General features: G+C 44.6%; 1 protein-coding gene across 4 annotated transcripts in view; it reads right to left on the minus strand.

Annotated features, from left to right (window-relative positions):
- Positions 1–321: 321 nt before the first annotated feature.
- GRHL2 (grainyhead like transcription factor 2) overlaps positions 322–16,192 on the minus strand; it is a 74,311-nt gene continuing 58,440 nt past the window's right edge. For all 4 annotated transcript variants that reach the window (XM_080378051.1, XM_080378050.1, XM_080378049.1 and 1 more), the window contains exons 14-16: positions 15,881–15,966; positions 8,521–8,585; positions 322–7,295 (exon numbers count right to left, since the gene is read on the minus strand). In XM_080378051.1, coding sequence (XP_080234177.1) covers positions 7,181–7,295; positions 8,521–8,585; positions 15,881–15,966 — 266 coding nt within the window. In that variant the 3' untranslated portion in view covers positions 322–7,180. The remainder of the gene's footprint in view (positions 7,296–8,520; positions 8,586–15,880; positions 15,967–16,192) is intronic.

Raw genomic sequence — 16,192 nt, forward strand, 5'->3', positions numbered from 1 at the left:
GGGTCTCCTTCTCTGGAGACACTCAAAACCCACCTGGATGTGATCCTGTGCAACCTGCTCTGAGTGAACCTGCCTGAGCAGGGGGTTGGACCAGCTGATCTCCAGAGGTCCCTTCGACCCCAGCCATTCTGTGATTTGTGATTCTGTAAGCTCTCGGCCACACCAGAAACAGCCCAGCCTTTGAGCACGCTGTGGGTGCAGCAGTTGCCATTAGCTGACATGCTTTTCCTTGTTCCTCCACGGCCTCGCAGACAGGGCACTTCCACCCACTCGGCTGTTGAAGCATGCACATTTTAAAAGCCACTCAGGCTTTTAATCACAGGCAGTGCCCAGGAAAAGTGATTACTTTAAAGACCCCCACGGGAGCTAGTCCTGGCTGACACCACACTCCTCATCCAGATAGCATTCCTGGGGCCTGGAAAAGCCCCCAAGAAACTCCTCAAAACCTGCTGGACTGGGGAGCCACAGTGGCGGGGGCAGCAGCTTGGGCTGCGAGCTCACCAGCACCAGCAAGCTGCAGCCAGTCCCACAATTGCCATTAAATATACATCTACACACCCACACACGGAGCATTATTTTATACATACAACTTTTGGTTTCTGCTGTATGGTGCTGACTGCAGACAGGCTGGTGGCGGAACACAGGCTGCACTGAAGACCATCATCAGGGCAAACAGCATGTGGTGGTAGGGGTACAGGTCTCTGTGGTTTTCAGTGGATCTGGGAAGAGCTCTTCTGCTCTTGGTTAGTCACTCATAGTCACCAAGCTATGGAGTGCTCAGCACCTGGCTCTCCTGCTGTATAACAAACAGATGACAAATACTTTTCAAAATTATTAGAAAATGCCAAGCACGCGGGGAAAGCCTTTTTTTAAAACCTTTGATGGCTGTGAAAAGACTCTTAGAGCTAGACACAACTGGAGGAGTTTTGCGTGGAAGGGGATGGGGAAGGGCTGGAGGAAGCTGAGCTCTTGAAGTCTACATTCTGCTAGCCAAGACATTCCAGGTGAATTCACTTCCTTCCTCATTGCCCAGGCGTGGTCTCTGCTTGACACAAGAGAGGTCTCAGGGGCTGGCTCTTGCATGGCAGCTTGTCCCACTCAGGACTTGCCCTCGGCAGGAGCGCTGAACTTCTCCACGCTGTAGTAAGACAAGGCTGCCCCACCGCTCCTTGGGCAGCCTCCTTTCACTGAGGCAAATGTATTCCCAAGCAATTTCCCACTTACTTAGATGTTCTCATCTCCTGGATTCTTGTTTGAAAGGATAAGTCAAATGGTGGAGAATAAAATGGTTGGTGAAAATGTTTTACTGCAAGATGCATGGCCAGGTATGCTTCAGTGCTCTGGTGCATGCAAGGCACAGCTGGAGCAGGTGCGGAAAGGATCTCATCCCAGGTGCCCTGGACTCACAAAGATGTTAGTGCCAGTGCTTCCAGCTGGGTTCCCAGGACACCCCATGTCACACAATCACAGAAGTGTTGAGCTTGGAAAAGCCCTCTGGAGGTCATCTGGTCCAACCCCTTGCTCAAGCAGGGCCACCTAGAACTGGTTGCCCAGGACTGTGTCCAGGCAGCTTTTAAATATCTCCAAGAATGGTGACTTGACAACCTCCCTGGGCAACCTGTGCCAGTGCTTGGTCACCTCACGTAAAAAAGTGTTTCCTGATGTTCAGAGGGAACCTCCTGCATTTCAGTGTGTGCCCATTGCCTCTGGTCCTGTCACTGGGCACCACTGAAAAGGGCCTGGCTCTGTCCTTTTTGCACCCTGCCTTCGGGTATCTGTACACACCGGTATTATCTCTCTGGAGCCATCTCTTCTCCAGGCTGAACAGTCCCAGCTCTTTCAGCCTGTCCTCACAGGAGAGGTGTTGCAGTCCCTTCATTAGGTTAGCAGCTCTTCGTTGGACTCTCTCCAGTATATTCATGTCTCTCTCGTACTGCAGAGCCCAGAACTGGGCACAGGACCCCAGGTGTAGCCTCTCCAGCATTGAATAAAGATCAACTCCCTCGGCCTGCAGGCAATGCTTGGTGTAATGCAGCCCAGGATACCACCAGCCGCCTTTGCTGTAAGGGCACATTGGTTCAACCTGGGGGTCCTTTTCTGCAGAGCTGCTTTCCACCTGGGTGGCCCCAGCATATACTGGTGCCTGGGGTTGTTCCTTCACACAAATGAGACATTGTACTTCCCCTCGCTGAACTTCATAGTGTTCCTGTTGGCCCATTTCTCCAGCCTCTTGAGGTTCCTCTGGGTGGCAGCATGACCCTCTGGTCAGCCACTATCAGCCACTCCTCCCAGTTTGGTGTCATCAGCGAGCTTGCTGAGAGTAGGTTGTGCCCCATCATGCAGAACATTAATGAAGGTGTTGCACAGGACTGGACCTGGTATTGACCCCTGGGGTACACTGCTGGTCACTGGCCTCCAGCTAGACTTTATGCCACTGATCACCACTCTCTGGGCCCAGCTGTTCAGCCAGTTTTCAGTTCACCTCACTGTCTGCTCATCCAGCCTGTAGACCAACAGCTTCTCTGTGAGGATCTTATGGGAGACAGTGTCAAAGACCACTGAAGTCCAGGTAGACATTATCCACTGCTCTCTCCAGGCCAGTCATCAAGCCCATGTTTCGGTGATAACTATTCTTTTCAATCTCTGCTCTTGTTTTCTCGGTAGAATGAATTTCTGTTTTCTTCTTTTTGAAAAGCTTTCTGGGCTCAGAAGCAGGAACTCAAATCCCCAATATGTAGTAATACACACTGCAGCAACAGAAATATTATCTCATACATAGGAATATTTATTTTTTTCCTTCTTAAAAATGTACAAAAAATAAAATAGCTGTATTTACAGTTTATCAAACCCCTCTCCCAGTTGCAACACTATTAAGTTACATGAGCTATTTTCTTAATATAAAAGCACACTATTTATACATAGAGTTTCCTTGTTTGCCGGAAAAAGGGCTTGTCACAAACTTTGGCACAAACATTCTTGTTTGTATCTTGTCTCAATTCATAGGAAATGGAAGAGCATATAAACATTTCATAAGCTTTACATTTTAAAAGTCCTAAGATACTCCTTTCCAGTTTCGTATCAATCAATATACAGGATGTCTGACAGCTGGACAGTTTAGTTTTTACTAACTGTTTGAATTAATTTACAACATTTAAACAATTCATAGCCTGAAAGAGGAAAATATACAAGACAGACACTTGATCTCTGAATTCGTTGACAAAAAACTTCATGAGAGAGGACACACGAAGTAGGGGGGGTGGGGGGGTGGGGGCGCGGGGAAGTTCTTTTCTTTGTGGTTTACATTCAACGGTAAAAATCCTCCACAGTGTCTTGAAGGGGATATCACTGTACATTAACAAAGCTTCACTGCAAGGATGCACTTTATTCTGGGAATATCAGCATTTGACTGTGTAGAAAGAAACTAAAATTTGAGATTTTGGGGTTTCATAATATAACATCAAATGGATGGACGTAGTGCCAAATCTGTAGTGGGAACCAAAACTAGAGCTTAGAAGCCTAGTCTCCTTTTGCACACCTCTGTCAAGGGTCTTTTGAAACCCAACATCTACAGACACAGCACTGCTCTAATTCGTCATAGGGAAAATCAGCTGAGCAGCAAGCCACCTTTCAGGCTGCACTAGTTAAGATTCAAGACTGCTGTCTTGAAGAAGGCAAGGAAATGAAAGCTTTGTTCCTTTAAATAAACAACCACAGCCACAGAGACAAGAGCAGGCAAGGCAGCTATTCCTGTCCCCTGCTGAACAGTAGCCCAATCTCACTTCCATTTAACTCGTAATGTTTGGAAGATCCAGCATGAATTGGTATTTTTCACGAAACAAAAGCAACGTGTATTTTAAATGTGCAAGCACTTCGTACTCCTCAAGACCTTTGAATCAAGCAGGGCATGAGGCAGGCCACTGCTTCAGAAGTTTGCATTACTTGTACTGGCCCTTCCCCATCACTTTGATAGCTTGGTTTTGACCAACAAGGTGAACCCTGACAGCTTGTAGTTTGCCACGACCAGCATCCAAGGTTCAGTGCTCCTCCAGCAGCTGGTGCTGCAAGTACAACTAAAGGGGTGCACAGTGGTGACGTGTTCTTTGTGATGTCCTAGGTGCTTGCGATGCACCTGCATCTGGAGCAGAGAAACAAAGCCCTCAGACCCTGGCAGATGAAGTTAAGGGAGATCAACCTTAACTAGATCTCACTGATGTTTTAAAACAACCTTACCATCAGGGTAAATCCTACTCATCTTCCTCAACCCTGCTAGCTTCATTGAGATGGTAAGAAGGAACTAAAGGCAGGAGTATCAGCTCTCTTATATCAGGAATTCACACTCTTCAAGATGTATTTAGAAAAGCTTTCAGTTAATCCTGGAAGCAACTTCCCTTCCCTGGACAGAGCCTGACTGAAAGCTCCTAAAATGGCAATGGAAAGATAGCTCCTTAAGCCCCAGTATTTCCTAGAGTCTGGCACGTCTCACTGATCCTACACTGCTCCTTGGCGTAGGATGCTGCAGCACCCAACAGAACCCAGCTCATACATAAGACAAGAATGTCCCGTTAACCTGAGTGCTGGTGCAGCACATGTTGCACCCCAGCAGCCCAGGACTGTCCCTCCCACCGCCTGTCATTCTCTGTGAACCCCAAATTCTCACTGTCCTCAATCCACGCCAGCCCCAGGTGCCACAGGAACTCCAGATAAGAGAGCTTGGATGGCAGGCTCTTTGGGGGCAGAACCAGGGCTCAACTCCCGTGTACATTTACTCCTACGCTTCACCTGCAGCTTCTGCCCAGAAAACACAACCAATTGAGAGACCCCAGCTAATATCCTTAGGATCCCAAACACCGTCAAACAACAGAGAAATACAAGAACACCACTGCTCACCAGTCCTGTGTGACAGTTCCTAATGCCACCTGCTAAAACTGTCCCCTTTTTTCTTTAGGGAAAAAGTATCTGGGCTAAGTCAGCACAGACTTTTTATCTCGGCCTGAGCCAAGCAGAAACAAACTGAATCGCAAAAAAATCCCCTGTATTCCCCAGATGTCTGCTCTTGAGCAGGGTAGCAAAGGCATCTTTGCTGGAGTACATATTTATAAAAAGATAAGGGAATTACTACAAAATTCTGCATCAGAAGGAGAAAGAGCACATGACAAAGGAAGAGGGAGGGAGCGCAACAGAACAGACACTTTGTTTTGCAGATGTAAGAGGATTCTGGCTATGTTAGCCCTGATGCTAATGGTCTGAACCTTTTATAGGTTCTGGTCCCACAGAAACTTTGACAGGTACCTAACATTTCTATTTGAAGTACAGATTTTAATGCGATGCTATTGCTAATGAAGTTAAGAAAGTGTGCAAGAGTTGCAGGACAATTCATGCAAAAATATGACCAAATCAGACTGGTCAGCTATCCCAGCTACTTTGCTTGAATGTAAATAGCTCCACACAGCTCAAAACACTACTACAGAATGAGGCCTGTTAAACTAGGCAGTATTTCTTTACACCATTAACAACCAAATAAAGATTCTGTGACTAAATGAAAAAACTATTTCAGAAGGAAAAAAAAAAAAGAAACTCTAAAGGTTGCAGGTAGGAAAGGACCCATGTTTCTGTCTGTCACATGGAATCCGCGTACAGTGCATAGAAGATAAAATGCTTGCAGCTAAACTCACAGGGTTGTATGCTGAGTGAGGAGCTCTCACCGATAGCCAGAGGAACTGGAGAGGAAAGGTGCTGGGTTTGGATGCACAGGGACATTCAGGCCTTGAAACCCTTTCCTGGGGTGATTTTATCCTGTGTGACTCTCTTCACAGAATTCATGAGACAGGGGTGGAATTTGATGGGAAAACGTAGTTCAGCTTGGGTTCAGATCCAGCCCTTATAAGAGAGACCTGTCTCCACACCTCAGTTGTGGGATATTCAGTCTCCACTGGTAAAATTGTTCCAGTTTCGATAAAATATTTACATCAAGCCCAGGTTTATACTGCACCCAACTGCCCTAGGAATCAAAACAGAATCATTCAATGGAGATAGAAGAGCAAGTACCCTTAAGAAGCGTTTTAAATCCTGTTTCTTACAATCTAGAGGAATGTTTTAATGAGCAGGCTGCTGCGGAAAGCACCTTTCCCTCCATGGGCTTGAGAAAAGCCCACTTTGAGAGCCTCCACTTCATTAACAGAACAGGCAGAAGTCCCTTCTGTACCTCTAGGCACACCAGGCAGCAGACACATAGTGCCTCTTGGATTTGCTGACAGCTGGATGGGACACTCAGGTATCTACAGCTGGGACTCGGGTACCTAAGGTGGGTCCCATTGCACCAGAGCACTCCAGACCCTGCAGCGTGGTTTGCTCCAATATTTCGGTATAAAACTGGGTGGGCAAGGGTGGAGCATATGAGCGCAGGTACAGTTATCAGCTTCTCAGTACACACTCCTTAACAGATTGCAGCAATCTAATCCTCTAGGAAAGATTCTGTTAAACCCTAAACCCAATACATACAAAAACATAGTGGCAGTAAACATGCCCACATACAGTAGTTAAAATATATTATTGCATATTATAAACATTATATACAAGGTTAAAATGGTTTCTTTACCATTTACTTACAAGTGACATTTGTAGCTGAATGCCTTACTTACAAGTCCTCATTGCTACGTGCTGAGAACTACCAGAGGTATTTGGCAAGACTATACACTATAGAGAGATATGGATCCGTCTGAGCAGGTGAACTGTCAGCCACTTTCCCCATCTTTAGCACTGCACCAATTTTTTAGCAATGACAGAGAACTACCGGTAAAGTGATTTACACCAGATTTCTGAAACTAGACCGGCATGGTTCCATAACATGTTTTAGAATGAGCTTATCCACACTGAAGTATGGATTAAAATGCTGCATTTCACATTTGCAGTGGGTCTTCTGGTTACAAATCTGGGGGCTGGTAACTGCTTGTACAGTAGAGAGTGGGGAACAATAAATAAGGGACCAGGTTAACATGAGTGGCCTTGTGCTTGACAAACCCAAGTCTATGTGCAGTGGGTGCACATGTGCAGAATGGACAGTATTCTCAAAGCAGTCTTGTAACAGTTTCTCTGATCAATGTCTGTCAAGTTCCTGGGGAATCCTCTGCTTTCCAAGCAGGATGAAATGCTGTGGTTCCTTACAAAAAGGCTCTGTCTGAGGCTAGATCTCTGTCAGTGTGATCTTGAAGCCTTCGACCATGCTCTCCATGTGCAGGATGAATGTGTCCTCATTGGAGTAGTGCTCAATAATGTTGTCATCCATGTTTACCAGGATACTGGCGACAAAGGCAAAAATTATTATTTTCACACACCAGGACACTGAAAGCTCCACTGCATGTGCTCACTTCACTACAATGCAAAACCAGACTCCAGCACATGCCAGTACAGGGACAACAGTGGGAATCATCACCAAGATGTGCCCCATAGTCCTTTACAGTCTTTGGATTAGAGGCTGCTCCTTGCCAAAGTAGCTAAGGCAAGAGACATCCCATCCAGTGCTGGGATGTTAACCTGCTGAAGCTGCCGACGAGGTAAGCTGCACACAGATCCCTGGCAGACCCAGCTAGCTGGGGTTTCCCCTGTCCGGGGTTGGCTCCCTCAGGTGTACCCGCGTGCTGCTCCTCAGCCATGCCGTGTGAACTGCTGCACCTCTGTGGTGTGAGTTGCTAGCACCGGGGAGCAGCGTAATTTGTGCTTTGCACACAGCTCACAGGCCTAGAGCTCAGCTTAGACGTGAGAATATCAACAACTATTAGAAATGTGTACAAGTGCTTTCCTTGCACGTTAACTTAGGGTGTTTCTTCCAACAAACGTATCACTTGCAAACAGTGTTAGAAAGAAGCAAAACATGAGACGTTTCACCTGTCTTCTCAAAAGCTAAAGAAATCCCCACACACAACAATGCCGTAGTTACAGCTGAAAATAAATTATTGATTTAAAATTATAACACCACAATATTGTAGTTATTTAGAAGTAAAAAAAAAGTTAAAGTAGAGAGATTTAGATTTATAGCAAGGAGTAGTAGCCTAGCTATTCTAAAATCAGAGCTGTGATGCTCATGTCTAAATTTACTCAGCTGAAACCCCTGCAGCAAACGCTGCCTGCCTGCCTTTCAGATTCGGAGAGTGGCCTACTTCTTTCTTAACACTGCAGGGAAATTCCACACCACATTCACAGCAAAGGCTGCACCTCTCCCATGCTAGCACTCCACAATGCTATTAAGCATACAGTCTACAAAACACACTTTATCCAAATACATTTTCCAAACACAAACTCTGCTTCTTCACAGTAAGCATACGAATACTGGTCAGACATGCTGGAGAATAATGTTTTCCCCTCTGCCACCCCTTGCCGTCTCTGTAAATATTAAGATTTCAAGCACATAGGCATGTCTCATACAAGTGTTTATATTGCCCAACACCATGAGGCTCCAAGCATAGTTGGGATCTCTGAGTGCTCCTAAAGATCCTGCAATAACCCCTAGTTAGTTAGTTTACTTACCCCTTTTTGCTCTTTTTATAAAGTTTTGCAATCTTTTCAACTGGAAGCCCATATTTCTCAGAGATCTGAAATCATAAAAATAAAATAAATATCATTAATAAGAAATATGAAAATATCATCTCTCTATTTACATAAGGCATTAAAACACTACCTCTGCAAACTTTGACAGGATAGCTATACAGAAAAGTCACTCGCAACCATACCGTAACTTCATTTAAGGATGACTTAGGGGTGAATAATTCTATACATATCGATCAAAAACCCACAGCCATTTCCATCCAGGAAGTTGGAGACTATAGTTTTCATAGGGTGTGAGTCATCAAAACTGCCTCACCATCTCCTACTACTCTGCTCAAGGAGTCAACAACTGTTCCCAGCTTCAGATTTTACCAGGGAATTTCAATCTGAGCAGCTGCCTTTCTGCCATTTCTTTTTCTAATTTTCTGGGTTTGCAGAAGCAAAGGCTTCCACCGGGCAGAAGGCAGATGAGTAGCAACACAACAGGAGCTGATAGATTGATGGATCCACAAAAAAATACGCACAATTCTATTCCTCAATAGCATTTCAAGGTTTGTTAAGCTAACAGGACCATCCACAGTCCTTGGTGGACAAAAACCTCAACATGGCCCAACAACATGCGCTTCCACCTCAGAAAGCCAACTGAATCAGGGCTGCATCAAAGGAAGTGTGGCCAGCAGGTCAAGGGGGGTGATTCTGCCCCTCTACTCCATCCTTGTGAGACCCCCCTGCAGTGCTGCATCCAGCCCTGGGGCCCCCAGCATAAGAAGGACACGGACCTGTTGGAGCGAGCCCAGAGGAGGGCCATGACAATGGTCAGAGGGCTGGAGCCCCTCTCGTATGAGGACAGGCTGGGAGAGTTGGGGTTGTTCAGCCTGGAGGAGAGAAGGGTCTGGGGGGACCTGGCAGTGGCCTTCCAGTACCTGAAGGGGCCGAAGGGAAGCTGGGGAGGGGCTTTTTACAAGGGCAGGTAGTGACAGGATGAGGAGTAATGGCTTTAAACTGAAAGAGGGTAGATTCAGATTAGATATTGGGAAGAAATTCTGTACTGTGAGGGTGGTGAGACACTGGCACAGGTTGCCCAGGGAAGCTGTGGATGCCCCATCCCTGGCAGTGCTCCAGGCCAGGCTGGATGGGGCTTTGAGCAGCCTGGTCTGGTGGAAGGTGTCCCTGCCCATGGCAGGGGGTTGGAACTGGATGATCTTTAAGGTCCCTTCCAACCCAAACCATTCTATGAATCTATGGTACTTCTTTTGTCTGAAAAGTATCTGCAAGGTACCTTTCATTGGGGGAAGGCTACAAACATGCTACACACAGGATTAGGAAGCTTCTATATCATTGGGGAGGTGACTCAGTCTAATTACTAGGGTGGCAAAATGAGAACACGATTTGGCTCACAAAACATCATCTGAATGTCACAGAGGAGTGTGTTAGCAAGGTAAAGAACTTCTAAAATAAACCTCGTGCCAGCTACTCAAAATGATAAAGCAGAAAATAGAGGAAAAGTTTTGAAGGAAGGACTACTTAGCTGACAAATTACCAATACTAAACAAGCACTTCACTGGGATGCTTTGGCATTGCTTTGCAGCAGTGTATTGGTAACTATTCTGGATGTCCGTTCCGCAGCGAGCCTGTGGTGTGCTCATGGAGACGGTGTCCCTGAGACCTCTGTCTGAGCCAGCTTTCCTTTCCAAACTATGGCTCTTCTTTGAGGGAACACACCTCATAGCTCATACTTTAGAAGAGGGTTGTCCCAAAAGGCAAAATAATTACATGTTTTGTAATGGCGTTTTGTCAGTGATTATGTTCTGTGGTACTCTGCTGCCAACCAAAGTAAGCTTCTTGCTCTTCCCAGGTGAAATGAAGTTGCAGCTAAATAGCTGAGTATTTATCTTCCACATTAGAGAACCGAAATGCACAATTAAATACCCATTTAAAGACTGCCAAACATCAGTCACTGTAAAATCCTTTCTTTGTGTTTCTGTTCAGACTTTGTTTGAGAAAAAGTGATATCTTAGAGAAGTAAATTAAAGCAATTATAATGAAATAGAAAAGGGAAAGAAAGCACTGGATAAACTCAGCACCAAGGACAGATTCAAACAGCCACAGGTTGAATCCCAAGCACAGCTCCCGTTCAGAGACCCAGGATTCTCTAAAAGAAATAATTAATTAGCCTATATTTGCCTACATCACCTATACTTGTAGAATTGCCATCTTACTTATGACACAATTTTGTACTTAAAAAGTATAGCGTAACTCCAAGATTTTGGAGAACTAATAAAGCTTCTTTTACACTGTAACCCGTTTCCTCTGACCACAGAGTACATCTGTGGCTAACAGAAAGGGGAGGTTGTAAATGAAGAGTAACTGATAAGGCACACTAGACCCATCCACCCCGCAAAGTTTTGCACCTAGCAGAGAACAAAATACAAATTAAATTGTGGGCTGTATTTGCTACTTCAGTTTTACTTGCATCAGCATGTTTCACTGCCCTTTTGAATATGGTGCTGGACATACTGATGGTAGTCCTGGTTCCATGTTCTCACCTGCCTTGGCAGAGGCCTAATTCAGCAAAAAGGATGCACAAACTTGTATGCTGTGGTCACACTCTTCCTGCTGTGGAAGGAAGAATTTTTACTACATTTATGAAAGACGGCTTCACCCCATTTGTCTTGTATCTCACACAAGCATCCTCACCACTGGACTATAAAGCCAATCTTTTTCACTCTGAGCTCTATGTAGCCTATGCAAAAGGCTCTGTGTATCCTGTGGAAAGCTATGTAACCGCGTACACAGGGTGGAAAAGCATCCTGCAAAGACGTTCCATAACATACTCAGCTTATTTGGAGCAAGTTCAAGTCTTTGCTCCAAACAGGGCAGAACAAGGGTGATTTGAACCCAGGGTTTGCCATATCTCTGTGTGGGATAACCTATTCCAGCTACTCTCCATCACAGATGTGACAGGCTGCCCCACCTTGCCTTTGTAAATGCCTGACCCAACCTGTGTGCATAAATTCAAGGGAGGATCCATGGGCAGGATAGCCAGTAGAAGGAATCACCTACCTCTGGCCAGAAGCACTTGTGCAGGTACTCACATCTTGCCTCTCACTCACACTCCACCCTCGTCTACCACCATCTTTCCAACTCCCCCTTCCTTCCATGCCTCATCCTGTGCTGCCCATGGAGGGCAGCTGCCAGACGTGAGGCTGGCGACTCCTCTGGGCAAATCCTGACTGTCTTAGAGAAGTTCTCAGAGAAACTTCCATGTTCTCCTTGTATTCTTGCTAGCCCTCTGGCTTTGCTTGCCATGAACAGAACGTCAGATAAGCAATCTGTTGTATCTGTGGTTTTGTTGTACCCCTAAATTTAAGCTTTCATGGAACACAATAATAAAAATGGTTCCATTTCATCAGATTGTTGAAAAAATCCTTCATAACACCTCTCTGGTTGTTAACACTGAAGCCTAATGATATTAGAATCATATAATGATATTATGAAGATCAGTACTTGAAGACACTTTTCACTGACTCCATGCAAATAAACAAATGGAGAAACATTCCTGTGCCAAGGAGGTTTAATGGCAGCTAATACACAGCGTTCTGCACATTCCAGCATTAAACTTCCCTAGGATATTTGGGATACCTAACACACATTCCAAATGTTGCTCAGAGTGGTTTGGGCCTCTGGGATACCACTTCCTATGAAAGCTATGAGATGCAGGGCTAAGAAAGCCTTGTGAATCACATTGCCTATGTGTCCTCATTTCAGCAAGGATAGAGTTAATTTTCTTCCTAGTAGCTGGTGCAGTGCTGTGTTTTGGATTTAGTATGAGAACAATGTTGATAACACACTGGTGTTTTAGTTGTTGCTAAGTAGAGCTTACCCTAAGTCAAGAGCTTTTCAGTTTCCCATGCTCTGTTAACGAGGAGATGCACAAGAAGCCGGGAGGGAGCAGAGCCAGGACAGCTGACCCGAACTAGCCACAGGGATGTCCAATACCATAGAACTCATGTTCAGTGTAAAGTGGGGGGAGTTGGCTAGGAGCCCCCGCTCGCTGCTGAGGGACTGGTTGGGCATTGGTCAGCGGGTGGTGAGCAACTGTATTGGGCAACACTTGTTTTTCTTGGGGTTTACTCCTCTCTCTCTTTGTTAGCTTCTTTTTCTTCTTCATCTTCTTGGGTTTTATTCCTCTCTCTCTTTTTGTTATCTTCCTTTTATTCTTCTTCTTCATCACCATCATCATTAGCTTTATTTCATTTATTGAAATTTATCTCAACCTATGGGTCTCATCTTTTTGCTGATTCCCCTTCCCCATCCCACCAGGGCAGGGGGAGCAAGTGAGTGGCCGTGTGGTACTTAGTTGCCGGCTGGGGTTAAATGATGACACTACGACAGGTGTAGGATTTATATAACATGCAGGGATTAGTGAGCTTTGCAAAAGACTTCCAGCTGACTGAATAAGCACATTTCTCAGGAGCCCCTAAGGATTCAACCAATTATACCAAACAGCAAGCTGTAGAAGCAAGGCTTGAAGTGAGGGTATGGACAGCCTCCCCCTCACAGGCTCAGAAAACAAGTCTTGAGAGAAAATGTGCTAAGTCCTGCTGCAGAATCTGAGAAAGCCAAGAGCCAGCATCTGCTAGGGCATCTCACTGCACTCCCACTTCTGAAAAACATTTGTTGCCAATTCAGGGGGAACACCACTACTGCCAACTTCTATATAAAACAAAAAGATTTCTTATCTGACCTCAAGCAGGCTACAATACATTTTAAAAAGATACCTTTATCTGGACAAATATTTTCCTTTATCACCCCCATTGCCTATTTTTCAATCTACTGAGCAAAGAATTCTTTCCTTCCCTTAGGATGCCTGAACAGTGGGACAGTCTTCAGAGTGGCACTGAAATAACAGTCCCCTGACATGGGCTGCAGTCCCCTGACATGGCAAGTTTGTCTGTGGCACATACCTGATTGCACAAGCCACCAGAAATGCTTTCTCTGCTGCAACCAGGGAGACAGAAAGGGCAACATCTGGGCTGGTTGAGGCACATAAGAAAGCATTTTTGTCAACTTCTTTCTATGGAAATACCAACCCTACATTGACTGGAAGGACACACGCATAGACGGGTATCTAATGACCTTTGGTCTAAGTGAACTCTATTGAGCTCACCTGTTACTTTTTAATTTTAGAAAACTTTGGGAGATGCTTGAGTTTCCTAATTTAGATTGCCTTCTGTAATTTGAATAAATATGTGATTCCACAAAATCTAAGACTGGGGTCTTTGGACTAACTTTGGATGGGGCTGAAAGCAGGATTTAGAGCTGGCCAGTCACCACGTGTCATGTTTTGTGACGGGCAATCGTTTCACTATTTTCTGTTGATCAAGACCGACTAGTGTAGGATACAAACATCTTAAAAATCAAGCATTTGCATCACTTTCTGAGATGTGCTGTATCTCTGAAACCTGAGACCTGCAGATATTTGCCAGAAGAAAGAAGTCTGAGATGGAATCTAACTGTTCATTTGGAATGGGGGTACACAAGCAAATAAAATAAACACAGTATCTGAGAAAACAATCTCATTAATCATGGGAAGTTAGGAGAAAGCCACAGACCAGGAACAGTGATTAACAAACAAACAAACAAAAAAGTAAAATCCATAAACAGAGAAGAGGGTACGATTCAGGATCATTGGTGTTATCTTTCAGATCTGGGGCTCTACAATTTTCAGAGCCTCAGTTTCTAAGTTCTTGGTACTGAGTTTAGAATTAAGCATTTAGGATTTGCTTAATTACAAAATTACATGATTTGCTGAAACAACTGTAGTAGAGTATTTAAGAATATGCAGTTTGACAGGTTTTTGGCATTGATTTATCCACAATATTCCACCAAAGCGAATTAAAATTTTCTCGATATGTTCCTTCCAATGAACTGGGACATTTTACAACAGATCAGATTTCTCTGGTGCCAAAAACATGCCACCAAGTCAGCAGCTGCGCTGACAGAGGTATGCAGAAACCTTTCCTGTCTCTGCACCAGCTTTCTTTTTATGTTACACAGTGGCTGGAGAACAGGCATGGAGAGGCACAGACTACTGGAGAAAAAAAGAGTCACGTTAGCTTGAAGGACTATAGCATACTTTTAATTTCCATACAAAGACAAGATGAAATCATGTTACAGCTTATCAAGAATCAGACTGCAGCCTCTTCAAGCAAAGCCTGGTTTTTATGACACGTGTGTGTCCTAACAACTGAGCTGCAGTCACAGCTAACAAACAGTATCGGCACAAGCACAGTTAGGACATCCTTAGAACCCAGCAGCTGTCTCTCCTCAGAGATACCCTGATCTGAATAGGTGCTTTAAACAACTTCACCAACCCACAAATCCTTTTGCTTTTTGCTGCTGGTCAAATACTGACCTAATAACTCAACCTTTACCATATTTGACATTTCCAGTACGTGTAATAAGACACTGTGACAGTTTTATGAGAGTATGAACAGACACACTTCTAGCACTCAGCTGAGCTCTCTAAGGACACTTTCATCCATTCCCATCTTCTCTCCTACATGTAACCAAGGCTGGAAATCAACTCTTCATCCCATATGTCAGTCTCACATTAGTCCTCCCATCAAAGCAGTGAGACACATGGCTGCTTCTTGACTCTTCCCTTACCAAATTTCACACATCTACTAGCCATCAGCCCATATAAACAGGATTAAATGCAGAAACAGCCACTCATGACCACAGCTAATGGGTAACAAGCCAAAACTCAAGTCAAAAAAGCATCAAGGAGGCAGGCTGGTATGTAGGTCTCTCTAGGAGTGAGGGCTAGAGAAGGAATGCGAGACAGGAGGTATGAATGACTAGCCTGCATTGGCTCAGCAACTGCCTCGTGCAAGAACAGCAACTACGCAAAAGCCATATGAAATTCACATGGAAACAGTGCATCCTTGGGCCTCTTCTTTAAAAGATGGCTCCGAACACACCAATGAGCGTTACAGGAGAAGATTCAGCAGGCTGTGAATCATCAGTTCAGAAAAAAGCGTTTCAGAAAATGGAGCCCTGCTTCCCTAACACTGGTTAATTACCACCATTTCTCAAGGCTTAGGTCTCCAATAATTCGGCTCTGTGACACTATTTATCCCAGCAACCTGCTGACAGCACTGAATTTGGAACATGCCAGCATTTCAGAGGCGTACTGCAGAAAGCCTTTATGAAATGCTTTAAATGTATTTGAGAATAAATTCATCTTTATATTATGTTTTATCTCGATAAAGACATTGAAAGCCTCAAGATTTTCTTGCCAAGACAGACAAACAATATGGGGACATCAGATACTTACCGCTTCCATCAACCCCTTTACTGTGGGTGATTTCAGCATCAAAGCATCAAACACCTCATCTGTCTCCTTCCTCACATACAAAAGCACTGAAACAGAAAAAAAAAAAAAAAAGTCAAACTTGGAGCAGGTTCAGTCAATTGAACAGACAAAACAGCCCACACTGAATAGAAAAACAAATATTAATCCCTGACAGATAAAATGAAGTGCTGAAGATGGTTTGCACTTAAAAAAATATGTACTCTTGATATCATCAGTGATCTAAACATGGAAGACACATCATAGTTGCTTTGAAAACCCACAAAGAAAATTCAG

Source organism: Falco punctatus (assembly GCF_963210335.1).
Source record: "Falco punctatus genome assembly, chromosome: 3".
Taxonomy (NCBI): domain Eukaryota; kingdom Metazoa; phylum Chordata; class Aves; order Falconiformes; family Falconidae; genus Falco; species Falco punctatus.